Here is a 21,128-nt window from a genome sequence, read left to right as displayed (position 1 = left end):
TACTCCTTTTTTTTTTTTTTTTTTCCACGGTAGTCTCTTGCTCACAAGCTTACGGAAATAAATTTGAGAATGTGCAACCTAAAAGCCAAAAGTAGGAGCCAAATGCAAAGAGTCAGTGTTGATTATTACTGTATAAAACCTCGCAAAGCCCAGTCTGGGCTCTTTTAGGGAGCCTGGCCTAGGCTGGGGGAGGCAAGGGGCGACGAGCATCAGGCACAAAATTGAGAAGCCCCTCTTGAAAATATGCTTCTTTTACAAACCATCGCCATATCCCACTCTCCCCATATGTTGTATGGGTGTAAGTGATTATCTGCTCATTTTCTTGCTTCAACATATGTATTTTATTTAAAGAGACATGACTAATCCCAGCCCCCAGATTAGCTTGTTGTTTCAGTCCTGCGGGTTTTCTTAAGTCATAAAAAAAATCCTCAGAGTTAGGTAGAAAATTGAAAACAAGGGTTAAATAGAACTTCCAAAAATCATCTGTGGGAATGTTTAAATTAAATCCTCGATTTAACACAGCGGTATTGTGCTGGCAGGAACAGAGGTTTACCAGTCTGGTTTTATTTACTCAGCTGATTGAAATGCAGAAAAAGTAAACATCCTGGGTTTGGTGCAGTGACGAACGAGTTAGACTTTTGAAAATGCAAGATTTCTTCTCCTTCGGTAGGAAGAGCTTACATTGCTGATGCAGAACAATAATTTGTAGCAGGTATCCTTTTACTAAAGGAAGATTAGTTTGTGCTTTATTCTAACCATTTTAGAAACAAGTGAAAGTAGGGAGACAATAAGGATTATTTCATCTGTTGCTATTGAGATTTAAACTCATCTGTTGGTTTCCAGATCTTTTTTGTTTAATCATAAGATGCTACAACTTGCAAATAGTTTGTGATGCCAAATAGTTTTGTTCACCTGAGGGACTTCACTTGCAGAACAGCAGCACTTTAATTACTTCTGGGTTTGTGGTTGCTTGGGAGTGCGCAGTGAGGACACAGCACAAGGAAGGGGTCCAGCTCTTGGGAGCGTGCCCAGCGCAGCATCTGGGTGCAGAAGGCCCAATCCTGTATCTTCAGCATTCTCAGTTCCCGGTGAAGTAAGGGCTGAGCGTCTCTGGCACCATGCAGACTGCTTCTTTGGAGCAGCAAGCGGAGAGAGGAGGTTATGTGCACCCATGCATCTTCAAGGAGGTGCATGCGTTGGCGTGAGTGCTGGAAAGGATGAGGTATAAAGGGTTTGAAACACAAGGTAGTGAATGCAAACACTTACAGGAGCCACAGTGAACCTCTGTTAAACATGACCTGAAATCCTGACTGGCCATTACCTATAACTTATAATGTTAAATAAAATAGCAGTGCCTGCAAAGAATGAGCTTTCTGTTAAGATTTTCATACAGCTCTACTAACAAAATAGAAAGACTAACTGAGCGGGCTGTTCAAGAATAGGGCATTGAAAATCTCTCCTTCCCAGCCAGCTGCGCCATATGCAGCATTTTTTGATGCCTCTGGCTTCTGGGGACAGCAGACTCAGAGCACAGCAGCTCCAGGGATGCCTTTTGGAGAGGAATCATCCCTGGATTCCTGCTCCAGGAAAGGATAATTTGATCCTTGGGAACAAAAAGAGTCCCCGACCCAGTGTTTGGGTCTGGATAAACTCGGATGAGAAATGAAGTGTGTGTTTTAATGGTGCTTGGGATGTGCAGACAGCATATTCTCTGTCACCAGAAAACTTAAGAGGAGTGTTTCACAAGGATGACCAAATGATCTGGGTACTTCTGAAAATGAGGAATAGCTTTTTCTCTCCCTTGGAAAACCTTCTCCAGTGTGAAGCGTAGATGTTAGCTGTGGAGTAATGAGCTGGGCGTTAGAAAGTGCCTGCCTCACTTTCCCTGTGCAGGAGCTCAGGCTATGATCTTTGTGCCTCATATGGCCTTGAGAGAGAGTACCGTGCCTTCACAAGCCTGACGGTCAACTTAGCATGTCCCTGGATCCTATGTAAGAAAGCACTGTGCTTCCTAGTCCCCTGGGTAGCTCAGTGCTGCTCCTATATAGCCTTCATCTGCATCTCAGCATCAGCAAACTTTGAACAGGCAGCCTAAAGCAAACCTAGAAAAATCACTTGGAGTTGGCACAAAATTAAGTATTTACAAGCTTCCTACCAAGAAAAGATACGGTGCATTTATATTTTGCCAGAGTGCAGTTTGTGAGCACCTTGGACACAGAAACCCTGCCGATGCTGAAAAATCAACTGAGATGATTGCTCTTCTGTTTGGGTGCCTTTTTTGCCCAGTGATGTTGATGGCAGCATCCGATTTTGTTTGTTGCAATCTGCTGCTGTTTGAGTTTTTCACAGAAGGTTGGGTTAATATCTGACTGTTTTGGCTTTGGGTTTTGCTTGTTTATCTATGTTTTTTGTGATGGCTACCTTAACGTTGAATGGTGATTGTAAAGCACTAATCTTCCTACTGACAGGTGTCGTCCTTTCCGAACTTAAAAAAAAAAATCAATCAGTGGTTATTGATTTGAGAGAGTGTCCTGGAAGATATTAAATACCTAAGGTCTTTCTGTGAACCCATAAATCATGATTATTGTTTTAAAAGGTCATACATTTTTAAGTATTTTGTCAGCCAGCCCTGCTTGGTGCTATTTGGATAATACAAATGTGTCTAAAGGCTTTGCTGAATCCATACTGTGTGGAAACAATCAGATATGTGGTTACACATCAGTGTGGTTTGAATAATCATGCCATGCCTTTGCAAAGTTAGGAGGAAGGAAATAAATAGGGTAAGCAGTTCTGAGGGTAATTAATTACTTACAGAAAATGAGATGAGCTTAACAGAATTGCTCTTTCCAATAGCAATAATTAAGGACAACTCTCAGAAAGCAGGCCATGACTTCCCTGGCCTTCCCTGGAGTTGGGGGGGAAAGGGATGATGCTTTGCCTTTGGTAGAAAAAAATCAGGCATAGGTGGCCCCAAATCTTGGGCTTGGGCATCACATAGGGCCAAGGAGGGTTTGGCCTTATTTGTCTGGATAAAATTTTCAGAGCTACCAGTGGAAGTCAGAATTGGCTTTCAATCTCTATAAAATTTCCCTTATGCCAGGAGGTAGGACCCCAACCTTTACAGAACTCCAAGGCACGTAAAGCCAGGGGTTTCTTCTGCAAATGAAACTGTGACAGGACCAGTGACCCCCAAGATGGTTACAGAAGTCTTCAGGGGACTGGCCACCAACTGTCAAAGACAATTCAGGAGCCAGAAGATGAGACTTGTAAATGATGGCTTGGAAAGCCATGTGATGAATGCCTGTAGCCTAAGGAAGGCGATTAGGAAGACATTTGGCTTCATGCCATCAAGGTGGTAACTTTGTCATGAAACATGAAGGCAAAATCCTTTAAGCACTCTTTTATTGCTTGCAATTGATTTTTCTCAACATGAAGACACTCCTTCACTAATTAGCGATGAACCCGTTTGCTTTATGAGGGTAGTGCTGGACTTTCCAACTCCTTCCTGTAGATTTTCAGCAGTTCAATAAATCAATCCTTTCTAATCCTTGAAATTTAAAAAAAAAAAAAGGGGGGGAGAGAAAACAAACATCCCTACTGCCTCATATCGGCAGGCAGTGAGGAAACACAATAGCACGCTTTATTTTGTGTCTCTCTCATGCTTGCCTGCAGGAAACGTCTGTCTCTCTGCTTTATTTGTGCCATATTAAAATGAATTCCATGGGTCTTTCCAAATGCTTTTGAGGAGGCACATCATCCATCTATTTTTATTTGGGTTTCATCACCCGTAACAGCTACTAAAGGTCCTGTGTACTCATTTTGGTATTTTTGCTCTCTAGCCAAACCGTGTTATTTTGGGGCCCAAGCACTGAGTCCATGTACTTACTGAGCCTTTTCCTGCTATCCTGAGAGATGGGAAAACACTTTGAATTGTCAAAAGAGTGATAAATTTGAGTTAGGTAAAGTTAAACCATAAAGGATTGGATAAAATGAGAACACCTGAAGTTGTTTAGTTATGTAGGAGTTTACTAAAGGCCCAGTTTTACTCTAAATGTGGTTCAAAAACTACATTTTGTTAAATATAAAAAAAAAATAGTAAACTCTTTTCAAAATGTAAGAAGACCAGACATTATTCTTTTTAAATGAGAGCTAAATAGCTGCTCTTTGATAACAGGCTTTCTCTGTTCAGCAGCATTTTAGGACCAATCTGTGTGTGAAGGTAAATTCTTGCCTTACTTTTCCTGCTGAAAAAAAAAAAATGAAGGCTTTCACAATCCAGGATATTGCTAATCTACATACTTGGAAGTGGTTTGCACCATATAATATACGTTGCAGATTGTCTGTGGCTCTGTATTGGGATGCCAGTGTATATGCTGGCAATTCGGTCACCTTGTGTCAAAAAGGTCCATGCTGGGGTTTTACAAGGTGTCATGCTTTTACCCCAGCCGGCAGCTGAGCACCACGCAGCCGCTCGCTCACTCCCCCCCATCGGGATGGCAGAGGGAACTGGAAAAGTTAAAGCGAGAAAACTCGTGGGTTGAGATAAAGACAGTGTAATAGGTAAAGCAAAAGCTGTGCACACAAGCAAAGCAAAACAAGGAATTTATTCACCACTTCCCATGGGCAGGCAGGTGTTCAGCCATCTCCAGGAAAGCAGGGCTCCCTGATGTGTAACGGTTACTTGGGAAGACAAACGGCATCACTCCGAATGCCGCCGCTGCCCCCCCCCGCCTCCTTCCTCTTCCCCCAAGCTCCTTATATGCTGAGCATGACATCATATGGTATGGAACATCCCTTTGGTCAGTTGGGGTCACCTGTCTGTGTCCCCCTCCCAACGCCTTGTGCACCCCCAGCCATCCCACTGGCAGGGCAGTGCAAGAAGCCGAAAAGGCCTTGGCTCTGTGTAAGCACTGCTCAACAATAGGTCCATAGAACAAAACCATTTCTATATTATCAACGCTGTTTCCAGCACAAATCCAAAACATATCCCCATACTAGCTACTATGAAGAAAATTAACCCTCTCAGCTGAAACCAGGACACAAGGATAGGCAGTGCAAAAGGGGTTTCCGAGCTTAGGATGCATTGGTTTTGAAATTCTTTAAGCATCTAAACAAGGATATAAGTAGCTAATTTTAGCAACTTTTAAAAAAAGTATTGGTCTGGAAATATCACAGGCATATAGAAGGTAATATGAACAATCCTTTCTCATCACTGAAGGAGAAAGTACTCTGGGAAATTGAAAGACATGTAACTTAAATAAGATTTTGAAAGAGTTTTACATGATGTGTAATTAACCTTAAGAAGTCTTTGCCCCAAGGTAAAGTCAGGGCTTTTTTAAGATTAGAAAATGAATTAGGTATTTATACAGATTGGTAGACCATCCACTATCCATCATCTGGGCTGCAAGGAACGCAAGGGAGGTGAGGTAAGATTTCACAGGTTAAAGAAATAACACAACCACTAAAGATCAGCTTTTTAACTTCAGGTATTTGAAAGTGAAGCCCCCACATAAGCCACCATTCAGGTTTCCTCTGCAGTCAGTGGAGAAAGGTATTTCTTCAGGGAGTGGCAAAGCCTTACCTACCTTAAATACCTGTTCTTGCAGGGGACAAATTGCTCTTTGTGGTGGTACCAGTCTGCTGTTAACTATGGAGGGATCAGAATCACATAGTTTAAATTCAATGGGCTGTATCCCTTACTGCCAGGAATTGGAAGAATGTATCCAAATCTGGAGAAAGCACTTCAGATCTAACATCTCAAGCTGTGCTAGGCTAGGCTTTCCAATGATTTCTGCTTCAACTATTATTTGCTTGTACCACTAGTGAATATAATCTCAGTTTTCCAGTTAGCAGCTCTATTTTCTTGTAAGCTAAGGCTCTTCCATGGCTTTTCTCTTGTCTAAGTGATGGTTTTTATGTATTGCAGATAATGACACAGTATTACTGCAGCACTGATACGTTTCACAGACTTTACCAGGGGGGAAAAAAAACATTGTGGAGTAATTTTTGTCAGACATGAATTGTTGCTAACCCAAGAGTTAAGCTTCTTACAACAGTTGAGTTGGTAAAATGAAAAGGAATGAACTGTATTTCATGAGGGATATAAGAGACTAAGTCCTACAGGCCCCTATGTGTAGAGATTTAAAGTGTTTGGGAGTTAGGTGTCTTTGAAAATCTCACTTTTTTAGGCACCTGCTTGCTTTGGGTAGTAGGTCCTAGGCACATCCAGGGTGGAAATGGGGTGCAGACTGCTCAGGTCTTTTTGACGGTTTTCTCCTGAGCTGCTTTGAAGTGTTAGCCTCAAGCTAAAATGCAATCCGAGTTTACCGATTTCGCGTTTTGCCTGCACAAAGATGAAATGGAGCCTTCAGCTGCCTTGAAGAAAGGCTATTAGAGATCGCTGAGAAACTTAGCGAGGGTCTGGATAGCAGCAACAGAGTAAAAAATTTCCCTAATTCTCTCTTTTTATAACCTATCACCAGTGACATTTCAACAGTAAAATCTTTACCATAAAACCTAAGTGCTTGTGAATATAGTAATAGAAATTCATGCCCTGCTCCCGCCCACATTGCTGGGCTGGGAGCTCCAGACTGTCTCATGTCTTCGTTTAATTTAATTGCATCGCAGGGGAGCTGCAGGTCCTGTGGTGCTAGACATGCCACAAGCACAGCAGAAACCTGCCCCAGTGATCTTGCAGGCTCGGTGGATGAGAGGGCAAAGAGAAGCAGAGGGATTTGACCAACATCGTGCTACACAGCTGGGGTGGGCTGGAGATCCCCAGTGGTACAGCTAAGGGGGGAGCCTTTTAATACCGCTGGCTTTGCTGTGTTCCTGCTACCTCCCCAGATTCACTGCGGATGTCACACTGTCTCAGCCTATGTTTTGCTAAGCCAAAGGCGCTGAGTTTGCTGTGTCTTGGAAGCAGGGGCTCAGTTCCCTTCATCAAGCCGCCTTCTCTGCACTTGCTTCCTCCTTCCTTCCTGATACTGATATGCTTTGTGCTTTCCCCGTGCGTTGTTAGATACCACCTTTGAGTGCCCCAGGGTAGCTCAGATGTCCTCATGTGGCTGGCAGATGTGGCACAAGATCTAAAGTGAGCAGCTGTCAGGGTGGCAGCTGCTGACCAGGGGAAGCCCTGCAGGGATGGCAGCCAGCGAAGTTGAAGGAGTCGTTGGATGCTGGAGCAGAGCTGCAGGGAGCTGTGAATGGCTGGGGAGGGATAGGGGTAGAGGCAGGGGGGCCACAGCCAGGGATGCTGTAGGTGTTCAAGCTGAGATAGCACTGCTTACCTGTCAGTGTTGGGGGGACAAATACCTTCTCTCCTTCTCTCCCATAGCATGTCCTCTACTTATATCTCACTGCTCAGAGTGGGTTTAGGGCAAGTGTTATGAGGGTGGCCAGATCCATCCCATTTGACAACTTTTCCTTCCCTTTCCCAAAGACCCCATGTGACCATGCCAGGGCAAAGCTGGGACTAGCAGAATCACTGCCTCTTCTGTCTCAGCCAAGGACAAGGTGGGGAGAAAACAGGAATGTTTTGTACAATATACTGTGTGAAACCACTTTTCTCCCCTGAGGGCTAAATCTTGCTCCCGTTGATACTCAGATGGCCCCTCTGTGGCTTCAGGTGCACATGAATGGTGCAGAAGTTGTCCCTGTGCAGCTTCAGCCGTTGTGAGGAGAAAACACAAAGCCTCATCTTAGATATACTTAGTGTTGCTCTCAGCCAGAAGTTACTGCTCAAAGTCATTCAGCTTTAATACACCTCCTTTCTAACTCGGGCTGAAGCTGGTCCCCTCCGAGCGGAGCAGTTTGTTTAGTAGAGGGTATAGCTTGACAGGTTGACAGTATTGACCGAAGAAGATCTCCAGCTGCATTGGCAGGGGTAATGAGATGAACATACTGAACCAGCCTCCATCTCTGGCACCCATGGTGGCCACTGCAAGGGATCCCAGCTTCAAAAGCTGCACACCGGCGAGGAGAGGAGGCCTGGGAGAGTTAAGTGCAGACCCTGTCCAGAGGGTCAGGGAGACTCCCCTAGGAGAACAGCTGCGACTGATCTTGTGTCCCCACAGTGACAGAAGCTCATTTTGAGTGGTCCATCTTATCGTCTTCACTGCAGCAGGCTGCTTTGAACTCTTGCTACGCAGAGTCCTTTCTTTGTCCTTCCCCGTGAAATGGGAGTAAATAGGTCAATGCTTTCTGTCACCTAGGGCTTTAGAAGATCCTAATGCCATTATCTCAAAAAGAAGATAATGCTGCAGTCTGGCTCATAAATTGGCAACTTGGGAGCTACACTTACGAAAAAGTAAACGGCAATAAAGAGGTTCCTGTAATACACTACAGGACCGCAGACGGAGAGTGCTGGAGCACGGTGAAGTTTTGCCACCTGAATGCACGAAAGCCTTCTGTGGTGGCTATGCTGGAGTTTCAAAACTCATCTTCTCCAGAGATAACCATGATTTTTAAAAGAGATTTCAAAGTCAGTTGACAGTTGTGTGATTGTAGCCAGGAGGAGTAGTTGCAGCTCGCAGCTAACGATGATCGCTGCTGTGCGTGAAGCCAGCATCCTCTGTCGTGTTTCAGTTCCCTGGGGCAGTGAGCCAGGCTGGCTGCTGGTGTGTACCAGGCGCACCTGATGCCAGCCCGCCTTTGGTTTTGGTGATGGCTAGTGGGAGAAGGGAGGGAGACTAGTAGTAAGCTATATTCTCTGTGTTGTTATATTTCTAATGTTGGTGTTCTTGTCTTTATGTCTATGCATTCTTTAGCTATGAGGATAACAGACCCTTCATCAAGTAAGAATGACCTGAATGGCTGATAAATTTCATTTATCAGTGTGGTCTCATGAACCAGCTGTCAGATCAATATTGAAAAATCATTAAAGCTTCTGTCATTCGCATTTGAGGCAGAAGAGCAAACTGTGCAGGAAAACGGTCAGGCATACAGTTAACGTGCAGAGTAAATGTGCTGCATATGTATTGCCAACCAATTGTCACTGCATTGGCTTTATATTCTTTGATTGGACATTACTTGAATTCAAGGTGAACGATCCCAAGTTAATCCTGTGTAGTACAGACTTGTTATACCAATACAAATACCTCTGGTCCACTGTGCTCTGTCACTGAGAGTGCTTTATGGTAATATAAATACTGAAGTAAATTTTCAGAAAGGTGCATGGGTCCCCATGATTCCCGTTCTAGTTAATGGGAGCAGTGCAAGCAAGTCTGTCTGGTGCAGTGGAGGCTGTCTCCTTACTCATTGAAGTACCTAATTGTCCCTAATTGTAAATCTCTGATTTTCAATTACACCAAAACATGGATGGTTTTGTGTCTTTATTGCTATAAAATTGCACTACAGAAAAGAAAAACTGTGAAAAAGCAACAGCAAGTCTGTACAAAGAGCAAAACAAAAACCACAAGCCGCACCAAAAAAAAAAGTGAAGAAAGCCAAAAATGCCTAGAAATTACATGCCTTAGGGCATCCACACTTTTTCTCCTGCAACCAAAAAGTAATGCACAGTAGCACAAAATAGAAGCAAATCAACTTTGCAGTAGACTTTCAGTTTGTTCTTCTGGTGAAGAGTCCTTTGTGTTCATTCTTGCAGCATCATTCCCATATTCTTTTTCATCGCTTGATTCTTTTTTTCTCTGCGGATACGGGATGGAACTATTCAAAGTAATCTCCACACCCTCTTTATCTCCAGGTCTTGTTTTCTGAAGCACAACACTGTAACATGTGCAGTTTGCACTGTTGAGGGTCTTCTAACCCACAGATTCCTTTCCATTACTGAAGGTAGCATGTTTCCAGTAAATAACTGTTTCAGTCCTCCACATCTCTGCAGCCAAAGACTCTTTAATCGGGTTCAAGAACTGGCTGTGATTCAGAGCAAGAATAGTTTTCTGATACCCTGGGAATAATTTGTAAAAGACTCTGTAAACGCAGGAGGCTTTTAATCGTGGAAAAGAAGAGAAGGGGAGAGGAGGGAAGAAAGTGTTTTCCACTTCATTTGTTCTTTTTTCAAGGAAAAAAAAATTGTATTTTTTTAAATTGGCATGCAATTAAGATGATAATGTGCTCTCACTGATGGTGGAATCTCAGGGAAAAAAATATACCAAGTGGCTAAAGCTGTAAACTTTATCTAGTGGCTACCTTTCTGAAGGATTTTGAGAGTGCATTTTCAATTTGCATCATGCTAAATATTTATTAGCGGGATTGACTGGAAATGCTTCAAAGGAGCTGTTCTGGTCTGCTAGATACATAATAGTGATTTTTAAAGAACTGCCTTAATAAGTGGTTACCTTAGGGAGCTCTTCTGGTCGTGTGGTTAAATAATACATATTTTATAAACTTCAGTGGAAGACTTAATGCTGTATTTTCATTCTAATACCTAAAGAAAAAAAAAAAACAACAGGAAACATGAATACAACATTGGTGTGCTTCTGTTTGTGACAAGCCCTGCTAAAAGGAAAAGGATTCAAGGCTGCATCTGCCATGGAGTCTCCATAGTGGAGATTGCCTGCCTGACCTCTGCAAGACTTATCTTTCCCCTAAGCTGCTGCTGCTTCATCTTTCTCCCCCTTGCCCCATTCTCTGCTTAGCAGATGGAAGCCCAAATATGCCCAAACCCTGGCCAAGTTTCTACAAGGCTGAAGTGGCTTAGAAATGTAGTCAGGTCCTTGTCCCTGTGGGCCCTTCTGCAGCAGCCCAGGCTGCTTTGAGGCAGGCAAGGAAGCAGAGGTGCTGGCTGGCTGCAGGCTTGTCTGCTTTGGGGAATCGCAGGGTTAAACAGTGATGAAGGGGTGCAAAGATTGGGCATCATTGCATTCATTTTTATGATGTTACACCTAATGATAGCAGGTGAAGACAGAAGAAAATCAAGGCCTTGAGGGAAAGGGCAAAGGGATGCTTACGATGCTGCTTGCCATGCACTTCTTGCTGTGCTTCCCAGCTAGAAGTTGACTCCCTCCCCTGTGCTGCAGCAATTCCTTTAACGTTGTATGTAATTTAGCATGTGGAAACTCAGGAGATGGCTAGGAGCAGGACCCAGTTCCTATCCTGCTTGTCACACTTCATCTCATGTCCTGGTGTTGGAAGATCAGTCTCTGAGAAGTTAATTTAGCAGATGACTAAATGTTATTTAGCAGGGTAACATGGAATACTTATCCTGCCATCCCAGCAGAGCTTCCAGCTTTCCTGAAAGTGCACTGAAAAAAATAACATGCAGCAGCCATCCCATGTCCGCAGCTCTGTCTGTCCAAGCAGAAAGTCACTGGGAGAAAGCAAGCAGAAACTGCAGACTACCCATATTTGCTTGAACAACGTTTGGGGCCAAGCAGTAGCTGCATCCCTACTCCTGCTTCCCTCTTGGGGTGGAGCAAGTGATGATCTTTTACAGCTGATGTGAAGAAGGGTTGCCCCTCCTTTTGTCCAAGCAGAAGTGTGGCAGCAGCTACTGTTTTAGCAAACGTGGTGTGTGAGTGCCTATACATGTATACATATTTCCCCTCATCGCAGAGTGGAAGAAGTGTGAAGCAGCATTGCAGAGAGCCTCCTTGTGCGCAGCCGATCTGGCAAGTGGTGAGGGCTTGCCCACCTGCTTGTAGTTGTTTATCATCTGGCTTACAGGCATATGGGAGACTAGCTAAAATGCAGCAATACATGTGTTTTGGTGTTAAGTGTAAAGAAGATAATCCAGCTGGCACTCCTGCCCCAGTGAAACCAGTGGACACTAAAAAAGTGACATTTAGAGTTGTTTTGGTTGGTTTATTTTGTTTTCCTGCCATTTGCAGAAATAGCATCTACATGTCATTTACATACACACTGCTTTTACATAAAAAAAAAAGAAAAGAAACATTGTGGTTATGAATATGCTTTGGTTATGGTAAATATCTATGCTCATAACATTTTCCTTTCCATATATTTCCTCAAGCTTGAAGATTTGTAAACTGCGTCCAACTTGAAGACAAAACCCCTTAGGACTCATTTTAATACACTATTTTCTTTTTTGCTAAAACCACTGGCAAAGTCTTCCTGCTTGTAGACATGTGCCTTCTTTTGTAGATGAAAAACCAATCCTTTTTTTTTTTTTTTTTTTTTCTCCCAACAGGTCCTGGGTTATAGGTGCAATAGCCCTACTCTGCCTATTAGGACTGACCTGGGCCTTCGGACTCATGTATATTAATGAAAGCACAGTCATCATGGCGTATCTCTTCACCATATTCAATTCTCTGCAGGGAATGTTTATATTCATTTTCCATTGTGTCCTCCAGAAAAAGGTAAGACAGACGGTTCCCAGCGGCAAAAGAGGTGGTAACAGGGTGTTTTGTTGCCTAACAACCGCAGCATAACATCATCTGTGTGCCCTGAATTCGTCTCACACAGATTTATCTCCATGCACCTAATAAGGGTGGTATTTAGACTGGAAACCGGCAAGATGCAGTGGAATGAGGTGATAACGAAGATATGTGGCAGTGGCATTTCAGCAGCTGGGTCAGAGGGAAGGGAAAAGGCAGCTGGCAGTTTGCAGAGCTTTACAGTAGCGAACCTGCAAAAGGGCTTTGCCTGCTGTCGGCCAGATTCTCCTTTCCCATCTGCTGGTGCGAGACGGGAGCGACTCCATGATCGTCTGGAGGGTCCTGGCGTGCCTGAGCGCTCAGCCAAAATGGAGCTTTACATCCTCATTTGCAGTCCCTGCAGGAAAACACCCCTTTCTGTAGCAGTATATATGGGTTGATGGGGCTACTTTCCCCGCTTTTTTAAGAAGTGAAGGACCTGTGCTCTGTAACAGTTCATTAGCCTTTGTATTGCTTGATCCTAATGTGGGCTTTTGGAAATGTTCCTCAAAGTAAGCACAGTAAGTGCTTCTTAGCGGAACTTGAAGTATGCCCCAATTAACATTTGCAACATAACAGTGGAGTAACTAGGTAAACCCTGAGGAAAAAAAAATCAAAATAAAAATCTCTGTGTGTATATGTAGATCAAACTTACAGCCTCTGACAATCAGTAATAAATATTTTTAATAACCATTTTATTCTCCACTGAAATTTAGTAGTACAGAGCTCTCTAATTCTGTGCATGTCTGCTGATAATTTTTTATGTACATCTTGGTTTCAAAGGGCAGGTTTTTTAACCAGTATAAACATAGGGAAGAGTTTATACTTGGATACATCTGGGTCCCAGTTTCTCAGTGTAACCAGTGGCTTGTGGTGAAATGGCTTACTGGGTAAAGTCAGGGCTATGTTGAGGTCTGTTCTCCATCCGAGAGCCTTGGGCTTGCTCCTGTGTTACCCACATTTTCCTGTACAGGGAAGGGAGATCTGACCTATGAAAATGTAAGCAAAATTCAGCGTAGCAAGTGAGCTCTGTGAGCGATGTCTCTGGAAGGATCTGCAGAGCTGTGCGAAAATGTAATTCTTGAAATCAAAGGAAGACTTTGGGGGTTCAGAGTTTTGTCCTTGTCCTTTCATCTCAAATTTGTGCATCTTAAAAAGCTTAAAAGCTTTATCTAGATGCAGCTGCCTGATGATGATCCCAAAACTTTCAGCTAGAAAGTTTCCAGGCAGGATGATAATAAGAATGTAGGAAGCATCACCGTCGCTGATTAAACCTGCAGGTGCCTCTTTGATGAGGAGTTTGAATTTCTGCACCATTCTCACTGGTCCATCCTCTCGCCTCCAATGCACCTCGCAAAGGGTCAGTCTCTAACCTGGCATCCCAGCATGGCACCGCAGCCTCCTTTGGCTATCAAGGTGCTCACTCAGCATGGAAGAACCATTCTCTTTTCTGTCTCAAGCTAGTCTACACCCTTAAACCATCACTGATGACTGTGGGATCGCTGCTGATTTATGGCTGCATAGAGGGTAGGAGAATGTAGCTAGTACCTTACTGTGGGGTGCATGCATCTCTCTGACCAAGAGCTGAGGGAGGAATTATTTGAAAGGAGAAAAAAAAAAAATCCTTTCCTATCTATCATAGAGTAGAAAATCAGCAAAAAGCTGCAGAGAGGCAAGCAGTGGGTGGCTAATTAAAGCAATTGAATTATTTTCTCTCAGCAAAGGATTGATTAGGCACTCGAGCATATTGGGCACTCATGGTACTGTGTTTGTCTCAAGCGCTTAAGGAAGAGCCTAATGAAAAAGCTGTAATTTGCTATTTAAGCAATTGTTTCACAGAGTTTTGAAATGCTCATAGATAGCCTGGCAAAATTTCATGGCTGTGTGCTCCAAGGAACCTCAACTGGTGTTTTGGACATGCATGGTCTTTTTTGGCTATTTTTTTGACAATGGGCAATGTGACCTGGTTTGGGCTTTTCAGTACAGTCTGCTCATTTTCTGTCTTATCTCATCTAGTTTCTGGGTATTGCTGCCCATAAAAAAATCACACCTGAAGCTCAGTCAGAGGTTAGATCCTGCCCTGGCACAAGTCAGCGTAGTTCCCCTGAAGCAAAGGAGGTGGCCCGGCTTTACTCCAGGCAAGGAGTTGGCCCAGTTTGACTGCGATGCCCATGTAAAACATGACTGGCTTGCACAGTGCTGTGGGAGAGCAGGCTCCAGCCACCCCTGTGCACTGGGGATATAATCTCTAGGGCTGCTGGCTCTGCAGTTTTGTTGAGTTTCAGTTTGACTGCAAGAAATATTTTTTTTTTAAAAAGCACCAAAATAAACAATAGCCCTTACATATTTCTTTTGTAATTTTTCTACTTAGTCCCCTGCCAGAAGCAATAACTTCTAGTACGTTGACGAGCCAATATGCTAGTTCACATCAAATCTATGAGGATATTAATTTTCAGTCATAGTGTGTCTGTAGTTTCTCCCATGCTCCTTTGATGTGCTTCAGAGGCAGCTACAACCAACTGGTGTCAATGAGCAGCTTTGCTGCATGAAAGCAGTCCCTTACGCCATCGTAACCAGTGAGCTCACATATCGCGAGCATTCAGCTGCAAGGGGTAATAGGCTTCTTCCCCGTAGACTGCAACAGCTATCGTTTTAATGAACCACTGAGGAAAAATCAGTTGAAAAAGGGAAGGTGATGGGTTGGAGGAGGAGCTGCCCGTTAACTGCTGTTGCTCTTTCCGTGGCTAGGTACGTAAAGAGTATGGAAAATGCCTGCGCACACATTGCTGTAGTGGGAAAAGTACAGAGAGCTCTATCGGCTCAGGAAAAACCTCGGGGTCACGGACACCTGGAAGATATTCCACAGGCTCACAGGTAACCTGCACTTCTTGTCCATGCCCCAAAGCTTTGTGCCACCACACCGATACCCTTCGCAGCTATGCTGGGAGGAAACTTCCTCTCGGCACCAAAGGACCTGCCTTAGGGGTCCCCCCAGTGTACCCACAGAGGTTTCCCTCCCTCCCAGACCTGAATTCAACACAGTGGCTTCCCTTGGGATTTGGTGGCAATGAGTGCCCCTCCAAGAACCTTCTAAATAATTGTGATGAGAATAAAAAGTCTAAATTTGCCTTCCAGAGGCAGGTGGGTGGGTGGTCATCACCTGAGCTGTCCTGCCCATTCTCCATGGGAATCAGGAGCTGGGAGCATTTTGTCAGCTATGCTACATCTGAGTACGTCCTTTAATCATGAGCTGAAGGTTGTTGTCACCACTATTGCCGTATACAGGAATGATGCTATAACAGCCAAGTATTTTTCTTGCTACCAAATAGGCAGCAAGAGTCTTGCAGTAGCCTTCACAGTGAAAGGGCTTACTTTCTGGCATTCGGTGGTTTAATCAATTCCTTACCTCACTCAATTTGCCTTAGTTTATAGACCTCTTAGGAGAATCTATTGGGGTCAGATTATCTTATTAAGTTACTGGATTTGATACACTTTGGTCACCTGAAAATTCAGGTTTTGTGTAGTTTGTGCACTTAGCAATTTTTACGCTCACTTGTACATACAGATGCAGATTTATGGATGAACAGTTCATATAAAATGAAGAAGCTTACTTCTTAATCAATAGAAACCAAACACAAATTTATTCACTATTACTAATGGAAGTAATTATACATGACAATTCTACTATTAAATTATGAAAGACATGCAGCAAGTAACAATTTATAACCTCCCAGGAAAACCTAATTTGCGATTTATGTCTTGGAGCAAATTATTATTTTTCTTCAACGGTTTCCAAGATGTCATTCAAGACCTCCCCTTTGGCATTTACGCAGGTCTGGATGTTATGCAGGGCAAATAACAGCAACAGAATATGGAGCCTCTCTCCAGTAAGCCATCAAATCCCACAGTAATCAATAATGTCCAAAACTCACTATATCCAGCAACATTTAGTTAGCTGATTTGAAAGCCTTTGGTTTTACGTAACTTAGCTACCTGGTAGGTGCCCTCCTCTCTGACAAGGAGGCACTTTAATGGGCCCTCCCTCTTGGCAGTCTCAGCACAAGAAAACAAGCCCTTTTGAGGGTCAACTGAGTCTCCTGGCAATCGTACCCTCATGGCAGGTGAGGTTTGAGGTACCCAGGAAGATCATTTTACCTGAAGAAGCTTGACCTTGGAAGGATGGAAGTGCCTGAGAACTATCATAGGCTGGAGAAACCTCACATGGGTGATGGAAAGTGGATGGAGATCAGTCTGAGTTGTTAAAAGCATCTGGCTCCTAACTTCTGAATAGAGAAGTCCATGAGGAGGAAAACTCCTAATATCCCTTTTTTTTTCTCTGAAAAGCACTTAGGAAACAGAATAATTAATCCACAATGGATCATGTCAGAGAAATACAATAGATTAAATGTTCAGGTGAAAAATAATTTCTGTAGAAGTGCATGGGCCTCATGTCACATTGTGCTTCCATTTATAGGGGGTTAATGCATGATTAGGAGATGCTGTTACTACATAGTTAACGAGTAGACTGGGAGGCACTTTTCAGCTGTGACCACATGAGTAAGCCTTGGAAAATCTTGCATGGCTAAGATCCCACTACAGGAAGCACTGGATTTTTAGCAATTAGGAAAAGCATGATCTGTCACAGTGGGAACCAGCCTTCCTGATCCTCCAGACCGCCTAGCACCACTTTCACACAGCCATGGGACACATCCATCATGGTCTGAGAGGTGACATGAGGTGAGGTCAGGTGAGGCGAGGCGAGGTGAGGGAGAGTTTCCCCTGGACACCTGAGTTCCCCAGTCATCTTCACACGGGGAGCTCACAAGATGCATATTGGTTGATTTTTTGATCTTTTGCGAGATCTAGCTGGGGAGGAGCAAGACAGTGGCGTAAAAGCCACAGAGTTAGATGCTCCAAAGCATATTTGAGAAAAAAAACCACAGAAGGCAAACATATTCGGGACACAGTTTCTCCAGCAGCAGAAGCTATACCACAGATGGCAAAACCAGTAGGGGAACAGAATTCATTCATTTGTGGGTTTGGTTTTTTCCCCCCAATATTTCTCAAGATGGATAGAAGGTATTGAAAACTTCTGTTCGTTCAGGGACACCAAGACACAGATCAAGTCTTCTGTTACACTTCATAAAAAATAAGACGGAAGCTATCTGAGTTAGTACAGGAAGCATGTGTGCTTTTGTAAGTTATTTTTCCATTATTTAGTGCTATATTGGTAAATCTGTAGCTCGCACGGGCCTGGGTTTCTCTCGTATACAATTTCTATTCCTTTTTTTAATTAAGAGGTAAGCAATCCAATTATGCACTTCTTCTTTGAGATAGACATTTGTGTTATGAAGTTAGGCAGGCAGTGTCTGGCATGCAAAAGGTGGGTTATAGCAAAACAACAACCCCTTGCTTACAGCTGGCTAGAAACAAGTCTTATCCTGAGCTAGACATGCCAATAGCCATCTTTAGTGAGGCAGAAAGAAACCTATCTGCAGCTGCTAAAAATTCATTACCTGCTGTGGTTCAATCCCTCTTCAGAGCCGGATTCGTAGGATGTGGAATGACACAGTTCGAAAGCAGTCCGAGTCTTCCTTTATTACTGGAGATATAAACAGTTCAGCTTCACTCAACAGAGGTAATTATAAACTATTTTTCATATCTCTAACTCTTGTGATGGTTTTAAGGAGTCTGAAATGTGATGCCCCTTTCCCCCCTTTTCCCCTTCTCACCTCAAACGGCACTGGACTCTATTCTCCCACATAAGAAATGTTACAATGTTACCTGGGTTTTGTGGTGGTTGTTGCCTTTTTTCCTTTTTCTTTATTTTTACACGTGCATTTTCAAGAATTGTCATTTCTGGAAGGGAGTTAGGAAAAGCAAAAAAGATAAATGAAGTTGAAGAGAAATCTGCCCTTTCCCTCAGCAAACTGCTAGTGCCAGAAGCTGCTGAGGTGTCAGACCTCATTGCTGACAGTGAAAATGGGCCGTTATGGCACTGTACAGCCTGTGTTAAGCATCACAGGAGTCCTGATTGTCCTGGGTATGTAGCAATACTGTCATCTTTATGGAAGCAAAAATGAACAGCAGAGCATAGACGTAAGAAAAAACTGCTTGGAACAAAATTGTCTGCGTTGATGATATACCTAGTTTGAAGAACTGACTGATGTGATCTTTATAGACATCTGTGGAGGAAAGGCTATCAGAAACATATATGCCAAACAAAATGTGTGCCTGGCACAGGAGGAAATCTGAACAGCTTTTTTAGAAAAAAGTCTTTTTCAGGGAGTCGCAGGAAAATGATGGTAAGGGAATACCAGAAAAAGAGCCTCAGAGATTGGTTTCTTTCTCCTCCAGTACAATTACTTCATGGCTTAGCAGTGAGCAACCAGATGCCAAATTCTGTTTTGTGTATCTGCCCAGCTGATGCTGGAATTAGGGGTGTAGAATTGGGATTATTGGGCCCAGCTGTTCTTTCATGATGGTGAAAACCAAAAGTATTTCCAGTCCTGATGGCTGGACTGCAAAGATCAACTGAGAATTGGGTTGGGACTTCGGTTCTTATTCAGTCTTTATTCACCCAGAATTCCCACTGATTTTAGGATGAGTTTTGCCTGAGGATAAGCTTGAAGGATTTTGACTGTGGTGTTAGTAATATTGACTACTGGGTACTGGGGAACTAGGGGTACACAATGCAGTGCTCTGAACATTATATATATTGCCCAAATCAGTGCAAAGGGGAAGACAGTTTAGTTAACATGGAGATGTACTTTTCTTCCTCTCCCTGGTGGTTTTTGTGCCAGGCTATTTTCACTTTGCACTGAAGATTCATGGATAAAGAAGGCTGTAAGATGCTGTTACTGCAAATGCCTGATTTATCCACTTGCATTGCCCTCGCATCTCTCTGTCTTTGCATTGAAGACTGGAGAGCTACAGCCAGGCTTCTCTGGGGCTAATTTAGAAGGGGGTTGGTTGTCGCACAAAGTTTACAGCAAGAACTAGTTTCCCTTGGCCATCCATCACTCTGTCTCAGCAGCAAACCAAAATGTGTTACGTATGAAATGTTCACTCCTTTAGTTAGCGCAGAAGTTGACTTGCTCTCCAATGCAGACAAGGCTACAAAGGGAAATGCTTTAACAAACAGGATCTTCTGGGCTCGTCAGCAGAAGAAAGGCATCTCTCCTTTTTCAGTTTAGGGGTTTTTTTCAGTGCAAAGAAGGGAGCATGACCATAAATTGGGAAAGCTGTGAAGAGGTTTCAGGCAGGCAATCTTCATCCCAGTGTGGCGAAAGCCTGTTACTAGATGTGCCTGTTATTTAAAGGTCAGTTGGGAAATGAACTGCTGGGGGAGGCATCTTCAAAGCAGATTTCATCCAGCTATTTTCCTTGTGTAACATTGGATGAGATGAATCACCCGAAGGGCGTGAATCTCATCACTGACTACAGAAGCAGCCTGATAACTGGCTTGGAAGGGAAGCCTTTTAGGTGGGACACTTAAATGACTTGAATAAGTTGTACTATTATACAGGGGCATCCTCCCTCTTTTTCACACAGGCAGGCACAATATTTGTTGATGGTTTTTTCTTTTCTGTTAGACAGAAGTATCTGCAAAATGGAGGTTAAAACATTTCTTTGGGAGTTAGCATCTCAAAAGCAGCAGGCGGTCAGTTCTGCTAGGAAAATATACCTGATATCAACAGTAATCCCAACTGCATGGGGCCCTAGATATTTCACACTTTATCCTGTTTATTCCAGTTGAAAAGAAATGTTTGTGGTCTTAGGGCTTTGCATGGAGGATAAGTTGTTTCTTCAGCCTCTCCAGAGAGAGCTGCAGCCTGAACAGACCAGTAGGGCAGTGCAGTTTTCACAGTTCTTGTCTTCCTCTTAATATTTTAATATATATCAAGCCTTAAAGGAGCTGTATCACTAACGTTTTATTTACAAGTTTGCAATAAAAGCTGAGAGGAGTGAGGTGCGAGCCTTCAGTTGTATGGTTAGTCTCTTTCCCTGCCCAAGGTTGATACAACAGGTTTGCATACCCGTTCAGAAGTCCCTCTCTAGCCCTCCCAGCCTAGACACCTTTTGCATGAAAGTATCTGTATTATCCCAAATTCAACATTCTTTGCATGCTAGTATTTTTCCCAGAGCCTTCAGACAGCTGCCCCCTTTCTAAAACAGAGATCCTTTCTCCCCAGAATCGCCCTCCTCCAGGTCCTGGCCCAACTCCACTTCTCCATGTCCTGGGCCAGCCTTGAGTTTTCATGTTTCTGTCGTGGGAGCAGAAAGCAGTCAGACATCCTCCAGATGGGCTACTTTTTCATTTAAGCTTTTTTTTCCCCTGATCACATTCACAGTACTCACAGTCCCCTTCCACTTGATAACGTCCCAGGCAAGACTGCTCTAGCTATCTGTAGTCCTGTATGACGACCAGTATCTCTCTGTACCATCCCCCTTCTTCCTCCATGAAGCTCCTGGGCATCAGTCAGACTTATGGTGCCTGTGTTAGTGCATTCCTCCTTTAGACATGTAACTATGTCTTTTTCTGATTTAGCAGATACCACAGTGCTTATGGCTTTTTTCAGCTCCAGATCCTCTTTTGTCTACTACCCCCCAAAGTAATTTGCCATAATGTTATTTTTCTTATTCTCATTTATTATACCAGGAATTTCAGGCATAACCCCAAACTTGCATGATATAATGTGTTCTGTAATGAAAAGTATACTTACTCTTGACTCCTAAGATATACACAACCATTTCAGATATTTCCTGAAGGTAACGTCTAATTACAGATTAGTC

The 21,128-nt window shown here is 43.4% G+C and overlaps 1 protein-coding gene across 10 annotated transcripts in view; it reads left to right on the top strand.

Annotated features, from left to right (window-relative positions):
• Positions 1–21,128, top strand: part of ADGRL3 (adhesion G protein-coupled receptor L3) — a 522,926-nt gene that overhangs the window by 471,517 nt on the left and 30,281 nt on the right. For 9 of the 10 annotated variants that reach the window (XM_054824728.1, XM_054824724.1, XM_054824725.1 and 6 more), the window contains 3 exons: positions 12,107–12,275; positions 15,081–15,206; positions 17,874–17,970. In XM_054824728.1, the coding sequence (XP_054680703.1) occupies positions 12,107–12,275; positions 15,081–15,206; positions 17,874–17,970 (392 nt within the window). Of the gene's footprint in view, positions 1–8,768; positions 8,796–12,106; positions 12,276–15,080; positions 15,207–17,873; positions 17,971–21,128 lie in introns of all 10 variants that reach the window. The other variant, XM_054824729.1, reaches the window with a different exon arrangement.

This window comes from Grus americana, chromosome 4 (assembly GCF_028858705.1).
Source record: "Grus americana isolate bGruAme1 chromosome 4, bGruAme1.mat, whole genome shotgun sequence".
Classification (NCBI taxonomy): domain Eukaryota; kingdom Metazoa; phylum Chordata; class Aves; order Gruiformes; family Gruidae; genus Grus; species Grus americana.
The sequence above is the reverse complement of the archived record's forward strand: the minus strand, read 5'-3'. Positions and strand labels throughout refer to the sequence as shown.